Source organism: Halyomorpha halys, unplaced genomic scaffold (assembly GCF_000696795.3).
Source record: "Halyomorpha halys isolate HHAL.00 unplaced genomic scaffold, Hhal_1.1 Scaffold203.1, whole genome shotgun sequence".
In the NCBI taxonomy this organism is placed as follows: Eukaryota; Metazoa; Arthropoda; class Insecta; order Hemiptera; family Pentatomidae; genus Halyomorpha; species Halyomorpha halys.
Genome location: NW_027108332.1, coordinates 731,637 through 748,170, shown reverse-complemented (window position 1 = coordinate 748,170; position 16,534 = coordinate 731,637). Strand labels below are relative to the sequence as shown.

Sequence of the window (16,534 nt, the reverse complement as noted above, 5' to 3'; positions counted from 1 at the left end):
AATCTACCTCCATTTTGATACTTTGACAGTATTGTTATTTCACAAAATCTACCTCCATTTTGATACTTTGACAGTATTGTTATTTCACAAAATCTCCCTTAATACCTTTGAGCGCAACCAAGAGATGATACCCCTTCTTTGTCCTCCCACAAGGGTTCAAGGCGCTTACTCTTAGAACATGCACTCTTCAAGCGACTCTAGGCATATTCTTTACTGAGCGTGGCCATCATCCTCCAAGGATCTAAGGCGAATAAGCATAGAGCTTGCTCCCTATGCAGCAAAAACAATCTATATATCAGATGCAGGTTTAAAAGTAACACACCGTTTTTATCAATGTTTGGTACTAATTATTTTTATTATTTTATGGTATCTGAGTTAAACTGACAAGGTAATTATTAGTCAGCGTTTTTTTTTTTTACTTGTTAGTAATTCTTTTTCAAAAATGTTCTCGTGAGGGCCAGAGTAATATGCAAATGCTGGGGTGTAGACCTCCCGTGGAAATACACATCTATGCGTTGTGTAGCCGTCCAGAATTGGATTAGAAGTCCACTGATTGACTTATTATCCTTGCGTCCAAATATTCTTGGCAATCATCACAATGTAAGCAACACGGTTTCTAGCTTTGGCTACATCTACCAGCTTGCCCCCATTCTATGTGGATCCTACTCACTTCCTTGTACCCCGAATACACTTACCATCCTCAGCCACGTATCAATCAAGGTCTTCCTCTCCTTGTTTACTGTAGTGATTTCATAAGAAGCTACTACCGTATTTCCTTGTCTCTCATCCTTGATACATATCCTTTCACCTTAGCCTGCTCAATTCGATAATCTGGACGACGTTGGAGCTCCGCATTCATATATTCTTCGGAGGATCTTCCTTTCAAGTATCGCAAGTTACCACTCGTCATTTTAAGAGAATATCCATGTTACACAAATTATAATTATGCCATACTTTATTTTCAAAACTTTAGTGTTGTTTTTCCCATAAAGTAAGCGTCAACGTTACGTATCGGTAAAAAACACTAGGACGAATATTATTTAAATAAATCAATAATAAACATAAGCACAATATGTGGAATAATTCTTCCGTACTATTTTGTAAATATTACAGTATTTAGGCGAAAAAGAAGCATTCTGCATTATTTTAGAATTTCATTATCTGTATTCAAAATATTGTACTATGATATTGGCAACTATTTTGGTTGTTATCTTGTTCTGTTCTTAGCCCTGATGAAGGCTAGAAATTCTGGCCGAAACGTTGGCACGATTAAATAAGTTACTGCAACTTATTTTTGTTTTATTTTGAACGCACCCCCCCCCCAACCATCTTCTCCTCGTATATTGACAAATATTATGTTGTTAAAGAACCTCCTCTTGTTCCATTCTTTACTGCATTTACTTTAATACTTTAACCTTTAGATTATTTTTTTAAATCTATCAGGGATTTATTAGTGAAAAGCTATAGCAGACATTCATAATAGTTCGTAAAATATCTCTTAGCACTAAACATGGGACTGCCACGGATTTTTCCGATAAGTACAATTATCACCAGGCTTCCCTCCTGAATGTGTTAAGTTAATTTATTAAATTTTACCGTCTTTGTGGTTCTACCGTGATGTGTTGTCCTTTCTCTGATGTTCAGATAGACGAAATATTAGGCAGTTTCAACTTTAAAGAGGATCCTAAAAATTTTAAAATATCTAATTATTTCTAGAAGTAATTCAACTATTAGACTCATAGAGTTGTGAACGAGTTGCGATTCTCTTCTATATCAGGGTTGTCTAACTTACAAAACCAAAAGTAGTAATATTTCTTTATATTGGTTAAGTATTTGTTGTGCATAAATACGGAAAATACAAAGACAAAATATTTTTATCAATTGATACAAACAGCTATGAAAATCAAAATACACATTTAGTGTGGACATTGTGGTCAACCTGCTGCGTCCACCAACAAATGTAGTTGCGTTGTAGCTAACCTCGTGAGATGAAGTTAAAACACATCAGAAAGATTATTTGTATTTTTGTTTTTTATAAACTTCATCAACGAAAACTCACTTTCACATAGTTGTGAGCATCCGAACATTAATGACATTTTTAGCGCTAAATTTCGAAAGTTTGGGAATTTCTCTTTTGGCAGAAATTTGAAAGAAAAAAAAAAACATAAGTGTGTTCGTTCTTGTTCATTCGAAACATGTCAGCTTGCGTATCACATAATTCAAGTTGTAGGTCTTGTTGTCTTCGATTATAGCCCCAAGAGGATTATTATAAAGCATTAGACTACATGCGAGACTTCCAATTTCCTCGAATCTGGTACTAAAATTATTTCTTGGATTTAAAAACTAGAGCTTGAAAAATTGTTATCTTTTTATTCGTCAGCTAACTGAAGATAGCTAGGAGAGTGCATTAAGTTTTTATTTTCCAAAGTTTGTATGAGTACGGTTCGCAACGAAACCCATTGATGATGTTCGATCAAGTCGGTTAAAAAAGATAATTAAACTAAAAATTCTGGATCTTCAAACTTCTTATCAGGTTTCATGGTGGCATACGGCACATATTTATTGAGAGATACAGGGATTTGGTTTCTTATTAATCAGAAACAATCTCCCCCATACATCACAACTCCAGCGGTCAAGTTGACTACTATAAATCACTACATTATTTTTACTAACTTAAAAACCACCATATTTCGTATAATTTTCTTTACATTAAATTATAAAACCTCCTTCAAAAGGAATGCATTTCAAAGTATGTTTTTCTAATAAGCTCTAGCGGACCGTAAGTTGTATAACTCTATTCAATATAATCTTAATGTTAAATCTTATGTTTTAGAAGATTTACTGATATTTCACTTTGGTATTGTGAAAAAATAAAAAATATCAAAAATGCGTGGATAAACATAGATCAAGCAGATAAACACGAAGAATAGTGGGGGTAAGCTTCCACTTGCTCTGGCCTGTCTAAGAATCACAAATCTCGCAGCTTTAATTGTTATATTGTATTTTTTTTCTTTACGCTTATCCTATGTTACGGAAAATACATCTGTTTGCCCAGGCTTGTTTTATTTGCTTGTGGTCAAGTGCCTGTAAGCTCACTTTTCTTGATTTACGAATAATAACAAAGAGAAATTTTTTAAATGCCAAAATAATTTTTATAAAACATTAATGAACCAATTATAGTAAATTCAATAGGGTTCTAGACGACAAATCCATTTGCAGATGGTACATTTATCATTTCGTCTATAAATGAGAAGAAAAGTAAATTTTCCTCGGAAGTGAAATCTAAAAAAAAACTTACTAAAATTCGGTATATTTATCCTTAAAATACTTTTTTGTCTGTTTTTTATTTTTTTTTTTTAATCTATATTATTCTTACTTTTCTTTATATTTCGTAATATGAAGGAGGTTACGGGACTACTACTAGAAGGGATCTTCTCAATTAGCCTCTATCGGGTAGATTCCGATAATATCCTTCTGCACTGCCGAGTCGGCTCATGTTTGGTCGCCAACTAATCACACTGCGTAGAACACCTCTGTCTAGCTCTTATGTAAGTTTCTTTTTTTTATCGAAAGACAATCCGACACGTGGCCGAATATCCTTTGGAGTTTCGGAGGAAAAAAAAATCAGTAACATTACATTCTATGCATAATTATAGTCAGTAATAAAACATTTTTGAAATTAATGTCCTCACTGAAATCGAATTCAGAACCCGTTCGGCAGATACAACCAACAAGTAAATAAATATGTATATATATTACATATACATACATTTTCAATAATCCAAACTAAGAATGGCTGTTAGAGAGTTTCTAAACTACTTGAAATAAAGGATTAAATCTCAAGACATCCAAACAACTTTGTTAACTGAATACATATCTGTATACTCATTTAGAGACACGAAAAAATGTGTATATCTTTAAAAACAATTTTGATCCTTTTTCTCAACTTTATTCTTTTTAAACTTCCAACGTTTCGACCACTTAGGTCATTTTCAAGGACTCCTTTACTTTGTTTTCATTTTTTCCTTTAAAATTCTTTAAATGCCGGCTAATTGCCTTTGTCCCATAAATTCTTCTATAAAATACCTTCCCAAATTTAAAACTTTTACTAACCACTTTTCTTACTATTATTTTCATTTGCAAACTCCAAACAGATGAAATGAAAATAATAGTAAGAAAAGTGGTTAGTAAAAGTTTTAAATTTGGGAAGGTATTTTATAGAAGAATTTATGGGACAAAGGCAATTAGCCGGCATTTAAAGAATTTTAAAGGAAAAAATGAAAACAAAGAGGAGTCCTTGAAAATGACCTAAGTTGTCGAAACGTTGGAAGTTTAAAAAGAATAAAGTTGAGAAAAAGGATCAAAATTGTTTTTGAAGAAACTAAACCGAGTGGTTGAGAGTTCAAACAAGTATATTAATAAAAAATAAATCTAATGTGTATAGCGTCTGACAAAAATGGTTAAGGTTTTATTTTGAAATGGACGTTTTCAAAGATATTAACTTAAACAGGGGTTTCTCTGTGGAGACCCTTCAATGCACATTTTGTGGTAGAATCTATAGAATAATTCAAGTACAATATTATATATATATATATATATTACAAGATATGCCACTATTGAAGCAAAGTAGCGATACTTAAAAAGTTGTAATTTTTATTTATTTTGAATTTCGGAAGTTCTTAATACTTCTCTTGATAAGGGAAGGGAGTTTCACTTTCATTGATTTTTCCACTCGACTTTTTTCTCCTTTTTCTTCGTTCGAAAAAACTGCTCACATGAATATAAAAATTAAGAGAGACCTATCTAATGTTTCTGTAGGAGTTTGTTAAAGAAGGTGAGTAATTCTCGGGAAATAATGAGGGGAAGAGTGTGCTTATGAACTATGAAAATTTATGGATATTCAACTTGACGGGAGACTATATTTTGTTTTTAATTTGTCTCTGGTTCTCAGCATATATTTTCTTCTTAAACTACCAGTCTATCCTTTCTTCCTTCCTTTACCCGTTCGGATTATTGGAGTATTCGATCTACCGAAGTTTGGATTATTGAGATCGTACTGTATATATAACAATGCTGGAAATTACAAGAGGATATCATATCAGTGACTTATTTATTCATTTATTTTATTTACTAATCGCACTTCCAACCATCTTCTTCTCATGTATAGATAATAGTTTTCATACTTGTTTTCTAGCACTTGAAACTTATGTACATTTTTAAAATATTTGGAGGACTATTATATAAGGACGTCTGCTTAAGGAAGGAAAGTTTCCGTTTTATTTTACAAATTACCAATATATTCCAGCTCAAGTGGGAAGATCAATATTTATTCCGAGGGAATTTTTAAACATTAAAATGATTTCGTTCTTTCCATTTGTACAAATTATCAAAAGCCGTTAAGAGCTGTTTGCGGTTTTAGCCGATTCACGCCTGCAGAACATTTCCGTTAGGAAAAATCACCTTAATAAAATCCTTTTAAAGACGAAATTTTGTTAGTTTATCTTTTGTCAAAAATATTTTAATAATTTTTCCATTGAAAATTCCATAGCTAAGTCCGCTGTAGAAGAAACGAAAGGAACAGTTACAAAGTCAGCTTCACTACCAAAAAAAACTTCATTCACCAAACCTCAAGGCCTTCCAGGCTTCATTTCTGAAATTTCATTAAAAATAAGCTTACACTTTTTTTTTTTTTTACTGCACCTTCCACATCCACCCACATAACTTTTACTTAAATTATAAATTGTTTGTTTTTTTCTTAAATGAATGCGAGACCTACACTTTTGCTAAAATACGAATGCTTTTAAACCAAGGCGTAAAGCGGAGTTGTTAGATAGTTTTAAACGGTTTTGCAAACTAATACCTTCTTTTTTTCTTCATTCAAAAGTTTCGAAATATGCAAACAAGGTCAATATTTACTGGTTAACAATGACGAAACACAAAAATGTTGTCAATGGTGCCAGAGATATAACACTGACTTCTTATCATGAGAAAACATGAAACCATATCAGGTCATTGTGGTTAGTTTATTGTGTTTCACAATATGATGTGGTATTCCTTATTAGAAAGTTTGATTTTTCGAAGCTGCCAGAATAGAATAGAAATTTCACGTTTAATAATTTCATATATTACTTTTTTTTAACTTTTGTTAGGTATAAATTTATACATTCCTTGTTTGATAAAAGTCATTTGAACTTTGTGAAAAATATATTTTTTACCATTCCACTTTGAACAAATTTTTTTACGTCCAATGTTCTAGCATTAACCTGGAACTTATATACTAAAACTCCAATTGCGGTGTTTAGATATAAAATCTTATTATTCATTATAAATTATTTATTTATTTTGTCAGCAGTATCAGCTCCAACTCCTTCTCTCCTTCTACTCCCGGGCATCTTGACAATTTTCTCTGGTGGGCCAATCATTCGACCACAATACGAGTCTAAATTACTACAAGGACTTTTTTTCTTCTCTGTTGACTTTATATTACACTCCTGGGTTAAAGCAATTTTTTAATGCGGTAACCTTCATGTGGGAAATATTATAATATTTCGTCAACATATTTGCAATAGAGTGGAGAGGGACAAATGTGACCCATAATTCCACTACATGAGCTTTTGACCTTCAGCAATTCCTCTCTAAAAAACACTATTTCAGTATTATTAAAAATTATATAGCTCGTTTTATGTAAATTACTATACAGCCTCAACTTTTTCGAAAAAAAACTGCATTCGCTTTACCCAATGGGGTAGTAGCAGAAGTTTTTCTTGGTTTCGCTTAAAAACTAACAATAGCTGTAAGTTGGCAATTATAAGCAAATCCCACTGAAAAACAAACAAATCGGTACATTAATTTACCTCAATTTTTGTTTGCAAAATGAACTTTTTTTTTTGCCAAAACCTTTTATTTTTTATTTTAACAGTTGTTTTATTTAAACAGCAAAACTTGGTTCACCCAGTAGTAAGAACAACAACTCAAATGCATTTTTTTCAAATACATTTCGCATTTACCCTTTTTCAGCATTAATCCACTCTACCCTAATTTAATTTATTTGTTTAAAACTTCGATGAGGTCTTATTTATGATAATCAAAAGATCTTAATCGTTTGATGATAATCTCCACTCTTATTGCATATTAAATTCCTCATCTTAGAACGTAGATGTTGTAACATATACCTCCAGAGCACATTCATAAACCAACAGTGCTCATCAAATAAATAGAATTAGCCCAAAAAAAATTTGATTGGCTTAACATTACGAACATATCATGATTAGCTTTACCACAGTCACATCAATCATGTTTTAATTTGACTTTATAAAAAATTAATGTAAGAAAACTTTAAAAATAACATTTAAAATTGTGAAATAATTTATTGCATTTGAAAGTAAAAATGTTTTCATTCGTAGAAAATTTAGTTATTTATTAAATTCGTGAGGTATTTACTAGTACTGTTTGTATTTCAGAAATAAAAGTTGTTCATATTTATTATATGAAATGGTGTCGATAATATATTCGAAAACATTACATTTTTGTTTTTATTTTAAATCTAGCTTTAAATTTAAATTAAAATTGAATAAAAATAAAATCCACAAGGAAGCATATCTTAAATCAAAGGCACAAAGCTTGCAAGAATCAAGAAGCGGGATGCGATAACATAAAGCCAAGTAAAATGTGAATTCAACACGATCGCTTGCCAATTTAAGCGATCAGCCATTAACTGACCTATCCCTGTACTCCTCGCTGTAAGGAACCTTCGTTTCTTCCTTGCTGGTACCACTTAGAATTTCTTCACCGGAGGTCGCCTCGCTTTTACCAGAACCATCCTCCGCATTTTCGCCCTCTTCACAACATTCTTCTTCAGAACCTCCGGGTTGAGAGGGAGATACTTGATCCAGAAGGACTGATAATACATTTACATCGCCAATGTTTACTAGACCAGGCGACTGATACGATGTTTCTTCAGAATCAGATATTTCATTGCTCGATTGAGAAGTTCCTTCGGCAATGTTGCCCTCGTGTTCATGGCAGCAGGAATGCATGGTAGCATAGCCAGGATACGCCTGTTTTGTGATCGGTCCATAATTGTACCCACCGAGCATGGCATCCAGATTCCTGTCCAAGAAACGCATGCACTGCACTGGCAACATATCCTCCAAGTCATCGCCATGTCCCTGAAACATAAAAATGGAACCCATATTAATTAATTTATTATAACCTAAATAATTGATAACGATTAAATCATTAAACCTTAATATTTTTTATAAAGCGTAACCTTCATAGGGAATTTTTTTTTGAGATCCTTAATAATTTAATTATTTAAGACACTTAACTCTAGAACACACCTTATAAATACCGTATGAAGTCAAAATACTTAAAAATTTATCATTACAAAAATATTTTCCTTCAATATCAAATTGACAGTACTAGAGTATTTTATTTTATTTTTTAAAATTTTATTTATTTCTATTTACAACTGTATAATATACACAAGTAAATTTGATATTAGTTTTACTATGGCTTGATACAGACATGTGGGGAATCTACACATTGATAGAACTCCAATAACATTTCTAGAGGAGAAGAATCTCGAAGCCATCTTCTTTTCAGATGCCTACGAGGATTATCAGGTAATGAAGGAGAAGCCAGATAAGTAACAAGTGGGTTTGTTTGGTTGGTTGGATGGGTGGTAGTTTATCGTGGAAGGATTGTTATCGGGTTATGGCCAAATTTGCCACGCATGGATCATTGAGTGAGATTCTGATGGATGACTTGATTTGTGACAAAGCAAGGATTATTAAGGACTTTACGATGGATTTTAGATTGTAACCATTGGATACGAGAGGAATTCGATGGTTTAGTGGAGCCCCAAAGTTCAACTCCGTAAGTCCAGATAGGACTTATTAGAAGTCATATAAATGAGTCTTTTGTAACTAGTTGGAAGTTTAGACCGTTAGTCTTGTTAGCGTTGTATAATTCGGAATCGACCAGCAGTTTTTTGTCTGTTCAGTCTTGTATGAAGATTCCATATCAGTCGTTTGTCTAGAGTTTTTTTAATTTTTAAAATAAAATCTTCTATATTTTTAATTGATTTCTTTAGACTGTATCACGGACACATTCCACAGAAATATGTTGGAATTATTCAAATTATTAATTAAAAATATTCGTGTGTGGCCCATGATCCTGTCCCTCTTTTCCCTCTAACTGAAGTCAACTTCACATAATCCCCAAGTTCATTATCGGCTTCTGCAGTAATGAAAACATATATTTTTACTAAGTGCATATAGAAAAGGTGAAACGAGCCAAACCTGGCGCCGGTGTTGTTTTTGAGCATACCAGGCTGATGAGTCATGAGTCACTGAAACAGCAGCCGGTGCTAAGGTCAATGTCAGCTCTGGAAAATGATTTAAGCAATATTGAACCAAAAACAAAAGGTGTCAAAGAAAAAGAGACATCCAAACAGTCGATAATGAACTTGGAGGTGACAAATTCACTCCAATTCAACGAATAATTCATGAAGTTCAATAATTCATCCCGCTACTCAATTATAATGATAATCTTGTATCAATTATACCATAATTTTCGATTTTTTTTTTTAAATATTTAAAACAACTAAATCAAGAGATAAAAATAATGTATTCTATCTGTTGAATTGAATGTTCTAATTTTATCTAGTTAGAAAATGTAAGTTTTTGAGCAAACCTGAACAAAACAAAAATCAATATATGGTAGTACCACTCTTAACGGACCCCCGCTTAACCGGTTCTCCACATTAACAGATGGTAGAAAAAAAAAACTAATAAATGTAGTGGTGAGAAGACAATAAGTTCAGTAAAACAAAACAACTGAATCTGTGACTACTGTTTAAAACATTGAGATCATTTTTACACTTAAATTAAATCACCTAACTAGTGAATGTTTATTAAAAATGGTCTAATAAATAATAGGTTCAGTATAAGTTCCAATAAATGCAGTATTAGTTCTATTAATAAGCAATAAGTTCAGTAAAGTGAAACCAAATCATTAAATTTCTGACTACTGCTTAAAACTTTAAGATCGTTTGCAGATTTTAAATTAAATCACCTATTTGAATTTTGGAGCGACGGTAGCAGCTCCTAAGTTTTTTTCAACCATATAATTACATGATACTCACTCACAGCCTCCCCCCAGGCATTTGTGAAGCCTGTTAGCAATGGGTGGCACTAAGCGTGGGAGTGATGAACCCATCCTATGGAAACCTCGTCAAGAAACGCACGATGTATTTCCGTAGTACATCGCGCGAGGCCTTGAGCCTCCACCGTCTGTCGTGTCAGAAGAAGAAGAAATAGTGGAATTTTATTTAAATTACTATAATAAATAATGAGTTCAGTATAAATTCAGTATTAGTTCTAATTATAAGCAATAAGTTCAGTTAAACAAAACAAGATAATTGAATTTGTGACTACTATTTAAAACTTAAATTAAATCGCGTAACTAGTGATATTTTATTTAAATAATTCTAAATTGGTCCAATACATAATAAGTTCAGTATAAGTTCAGTAAGATCAAATAAAATAACTGCATTTGTAATTATTATCTAAAACTTAAGTTTGTATGCTTAAATTAAATCACTTATCTATATAAATTTTATTAAAATTGTTCTAATAAACTCATTTTCATCGTATATTAATAAAAAAATATTAACTATGTATTAAGTTTTTTATTGCATTTTAATTTGTATTATTTATATTGCTATTAAAGATTTTTTCTTGTTTACACTCTTGCTTAACCGGTTCTTCCGCATAATCGGCGATATCTAGTTCCCGACTATGACGGATAAGCGGTGTTCTACTGTAATTATCTCGTTTTAATAAAATCATTCTCAGCCTCAACGTTCAACAAACTTTTGAATGAACCTTTCCTCATTAAGGTTTGAAAGAAAGATATTCCTAAGAGGCTTTTTGTAAGGATATACAGTACTACGAGTATACTACCGCTATTCAGGTTGGTAGTCCGGGTTTATGAAGAGAAAATTAAATTGGAAAACACTTAGAACTAGAGCATACTGCAATTGATCATCAAATTTTCAGATACATATTCAATCGTCGGATCGAAGAAAGATAAGCTAATCGAAGAATATGGAAGGCTACACAACGCCGAAGTGAGGAAACTACATCCGATAGATACAACTCAGATGATAGCATTGCAGCGAATAAGATGGGCTTGTAAGGTTGCTGGGTTTGGTGACGGACGCATTTCTAAGAAGTTAATAAACACTAACGGGTAAACGCTCCAAGAGTTGGACCCGAAACGTAAGATTGGATCAAAACTGATCTGTTTGGATTCGAGTATGAACGGGCGTCTCTGGACAAATGTATCTACTTGGAACCTTTGGGTTCACTAAGTTTTTTATTAGTATTATTGATATGTATTCCATCTTACGACCTACTTCAACAACAGTATTGATATTCCCATCGCTACAATTGTAATAATTGTTCGGAAGTACCTATCACCCCTTCTGATAAAGCTGTCGTAATTTCTAAATAAAGTAACAGTATATTTTGGTACATTGATCAACCGATATTTAAAATGTAATCAAGACAATATTTCTAATCCAAAAGCTATTAATTGGGCCGCCCGAGCTCAGTGGTTAAGACACAGTCTTACCAATTTGATGTCTATTCGCGGTGCCGGTTCGAATCCGGCCTGGGGCGTCGACTATTTTCATTGAGTGGTGGTCCCACAAAATGAAAAACTTTAACACCCAACCATGGTTAGGCAGTATAGGACTCCAATTGGAATCTTGGCCAAAAAAAAAAAAAAAAAAAAAAAAAAAAAAAAAAAAAAAAAAAAAAAAACTATTAATTATTATCTTCAATGAACGATCTGGAGCTAAGAGAATAAGCGACTTTAGCGGTGCCGGCTCGAATCCGGCCTGGTGAGTCAACATTTATTTCTTTGACGATCCCACAAAATGAAAACCAGATCCCCTACTATGATTAGAATAGTATGGTTACCTCTAGATACCTCCTCCCCCCATGTCATAAATGACCAGGAAGTGGGTCATAAAAAAAAAATTAGCCAAAGTCGACAGATTTCATTCATGTCCCAATGGTGGCAACATTCTTCATTAATGTAAATACAAAAAAAAAATGCTTTTGAGGACTTTACTACATTATTATTAACTGTCCCAGGTGGGAATCAAATTCACAACGTTCTGAACCAGCTATTCTAGACCTTCTCTCCAACTTGGTCGGCCATTACTTACTCCTAAATTATTCTTATTTTATTTATTTTATCCACGAAATTACATTCCATGTCATATAAATAGCAAAGAACGATGCCCCCATTTTTGTAAATTACAATTATAACGTGGAAATTTATTTTTAAAATTAATAGATTACTGATTTAATACACTTGTTGATTGAGAGTGGTTTATAATATTATTATCACAAACCTCAATGATCCACTTTTACTCTCAACTTTTAGTTTTAAAAAACTTCCAACTTTTCGGCCCTTAGGCCATTTTCAAGTAGACAACCATAATCATTGAATTGTCATAATTCATTTTATTTTCTTCTTTGCCGGTTAATTGCCCATATCTAATATAAAACACATAATTTCATTACAAAACTATCCTTCAAAATATGTTTTTCCTTTTCTATTAACCATATCATCAATAAAACCTATCATAATATAATATATAAATATATGTGTTATTGTTGATATTTTTAATCTGGTTAATAGAAAAGGAAAAACAATTTTTGAAGGATAGTTATGAATTGAAATACTGGTTTATATAAGACATGGATAATTAGCCTACAAAAAAGACAATTTAATGAATTATGTTAATTCAATGATTATGGTCGTCTACTTGAAAATAGTCTAAGGGCCGAAACGTTACAAGTTTTTTAAAATAAAAAGTTGAGAGTTTAAGTGGATCATTGAGGTTTGTGTTAATGATTTTAAAATTAATTTAGTTAAATTTTCAGCAGTATTATTAAAGAATAGGACGGATGAGTCCGTAGCTTCTGTTACCAGTGTTGCTTAAGTTTTAGCTTTCGACGACTCAGCATTTGAATCCCCTTTGTGCTGTCACAGCTGAAGATCGACGTGTCTAGCCTCCACCCACTTAATTTTTAAAAAGTTATATATTTCATTTTTCAAGTTAAAGTTGGCTGTTTTTATTTTTATAACGTTTGTTATTGTTATGAACATTTTGGCTACTCAAGCCATCTTCTTATACAAATCTACAACGACTCATAATATATTAAATCATACTAATTCTAAAATATTGATTGAGATACCGAGTTTAAACCTACTTCAAATGAATTCGTAGTTTAATATGCAAATATAATTCATGAATGATGATTATACCAACGGATATTAAATTTAAGAATTGTTCAGGCATATTAATATAATTTTATGTATGTTTTAATTTATTGCTACTCAGGTTTAAGCTCAATATTTTATAGCTGTTAAATGTTTTAATATATTATGATTTCTTTTATATGTGTATTTGTATCTAAAGATGGCCTGAGTAGACAAAACTTTATCAAGATGATAATAAATGTAGTGAAGGTAAAAAAAAACCTACTTCTAATAATTATTTATAGCTTAGGCAATTTCTTAACAGAAACTAGGACCGCAAATTAATCTGGTTTTTATAATGTCAGTAAATACTGCATTTAAACTAAACAGAATCTTTGAAATTATTTCTCCGGACACTATAATAAACTCTTATAATGAGCAACTATTTTTTTAAAGATAAATAGACAATAAAATTTATATTGGGACAATAATCCTTCAGACTAACAGTAATGCATAATTTATTGTAGAATACCTATCTAACCAGAAAATGAAATAATAGAGATAGCTTAGTTAAACTATATCATAATAAAAAAAAATAAATCAGAAAACAAAATCATATTCCAACGTCTAATCTTCGTTCCATTCTTAAATTATGTCAGGATTATAGAGCATCGGTTTGCATTGTGTATAAGAATTGTCCAGGTATTGGAAAAAAGGAAGGAGATTTATATTTGTCGTTTCATTGTTTGTTTTTCTGATTTATCTACCAAATAAAACTGAACTGTTTATAAATGCAATCCAACAATCTTTTCAGCAGTAATGCAGAATGAATCAAATGATTTTCGATAGATGTTTGTTAATTTTTTTTTAACTGTTCATCAGGAACGTACAGACGTCTATAAGCACTAAGGTCAAAGCTAGGTAAATTTACCAAAAAAAATAGTTTCTAATTATTATCTTTGTCCATGACATTTTTCATAGTATTCACCAAAATAAAATCACAAAATGTTGATTTATTCATTGGAAATAAAATTTTATTTTCCAAAAACTATATCAAGGTAACTATTGAACGTAAAGAGCTGTGGGGGGGGGCTCAATTTTTAGCAAATTTATACTATTTTGAAATAGGTCCTATTATTTTTTATCGTGAGGTAGATGAGTTTAAAAAAATGAGCGAAAATTTTAGGTTTTTCAGTTTTTTTGGCACCATATTTTTATTTATTCTTATTTTTTTAAACAAATTACATAATTTTTTTCAGCATGAATTTTTTTGTAAATTGATACTGCACAAGATTCTTTTAAAGGTTTTTGAGGAATTTGAACGTTTATATTTTTCTATACTTACTGTTTCTAAAAAGCTGCCAATATCGAACGAAAAAGTCAAACCTTGCCGTTATAGGAATTCGATTCATCCAAAAACCTGCATATCCTCTACTGCAGGAGGAGAAATTCAAATGAACTCCGTCGTGTATGAATTGGTCTTTAGTTCTTTAGGTCTTTAGTTCGATCCCCCCCCTCAATATTACTTCCCGTATCTTATAATTAGTATAACACTTTTTTTTTTCTATTTAATTATTGGCAAATATCTTTCTGGCTTGGGGAGTGAGATACGGATCTATCTATAGTATTTAGGGGGAGAGAAAAAATAAATTCTTGCTGCTTAGGTCAATGAAGACAGGAATCCTACTTTTTTAACAGCGATCTGAACTGCAGTCAACAATCTCTCGATTCCTGATGAATTTTGTTAGCTGGAGGGAGGTTAAAAAATCAAAAATGCCCTAAATAGGTATACTACCGAGCGGAAATAGATAATTTTGAATTTGAAAAAGCAACAAGTTATTGGTACCACCCAATAATATAGTCAGGTAATACCAAATTTCTTACAGTTTTGAAATTATATTGCCTATGATCGAAACTAATTATTAAATTTTAAGTCAATATTTCTAAAAATATTTACAAACATTATTAAAATTTACAAAGATTCCTATAACATTTTACTTCATTTTTTTTTTAATTTAATCAAATTAGACACTATTAAGTGATTTCATATTAAAATGTAAATAAATATTTTTTAAAACGGGTTTATATTTTAATTGACATTGTTTATTTTAATTGATTTTTAGTTTTGGGGTCCCCAAGCCACTCACACATAAGTTTTAATGATCTCTCGATTCGGTCCCTTGTTCTCAAGAACTTTTGGTCTGGTAGATTTGAATAGTAACCCAGAAATAAACAATCGCTTTAATCTTATATGAAAACGAAAAACAAGATGTCTAATGGACATTATTATTTATCAAACACTTGGATTATTGCTAGATTATACGTTTCAATTACGGAACGTTCTCTAGAAAGGAACGATTTAAAAATATATAATCCAACGAGCAGTAATCTTCTGGGCTTAAACTGCTTTTTGACAAGAATGTAAGAATGGAAACTTACCGCTGACAATGAAATGATGGAAGCAGCCAACACCAATCCTAAAAGTCTCATCACTCTGGTATTATGCTTTCACAGAACTGTAAAACAGTTGCTTAAATACAAAATTTAAACCGCAATCTGTTAATTAGCAAACTGGGCGACCTGATAAGAGAACGTGAAGGTAGCGGGTAAACAAGAAGCTAGGGTTTCTGGACAGTTGGGGCTAGATATGCTTATAGGGGAATTTTTTAAAGCAACACCATTATGAAAGAGGGTCGCCGCTGACTCGGCACAATTGTCAATATCTAGAAATTAATTTCAGTTGGTCCACATCTGGACCACTCACCAGGCCATCTCCTCACCTCTCATTTCTCTTCCTCTTCACAGGAACTAAGACAATATATCTCAATTAATACTTATCATTTATTCAGTAACACTATCCAAAGACCAATCGTTAAAGGCACAGTGTTTCATAAGGTGTATCAACTAATTTGTCAAACAATAGCAAGTCTATGCACAAAAGTGTTGATTTAAATGGATGGTATATTTGGATTTTCCGGTACAGAACTGCCTAAATTCGTTCCCGATCCGATTACTTTTCCGTCTTTAGCTAAGGGCATATTAAATGAGCTCAACTCGTCTTTCGCGTCGTTAATACGTGCCACATACGTAAATGAATGGAGCAGTACATGTTGGAAACACGATGCGAACGCGCCCCACGACAGACGTGTGGCATACTTGCAGAGCCACAGATACGCGTCACAAGTCAGATACCTCCAATAGAGTGGGAGCAAATTGAAGACATTGATATCGGTCAACTATATGGATAACT

General features: G+C 32.1%; 2 protein-coding genes across 2 annotated transcripts in view; one reads left to right on the top strand and one right to left on the bottom strand.

Moving 5' to 3' along the window:
- LOC106679441 (uncharacterized) overlaps positions 1 to 16,534 on the top strand; it is a 227,326-nt gene that overhangs the window by 179,653 nt on the left and 31,139 nt on the right. The gene's annotated exons all lie outside the window — the stretch shown is intronic.
- LOC136795593 (uncharacterized) lies at positions 7,654 to 15,782 on the bottom strand. Its single transcript, XM_067046669.1, has 2 exons — positions 15,724 to 15,782; positions 7,654 to 8,168 (listed from the first exon to the last, which is right to left on the bottom strand). The coding sequence occupies exons 1-2, from the start codon at positions 15,772 to 15,774 to the stop codon at positions 7,704 to 7,706; spliced, it is 516 nt and encodes a 171-aa protein (XP_066902770.1). The 5' UTR covers positions 15,775 to 15,782; the 3' UTR covers positions 7,654 to 7,703.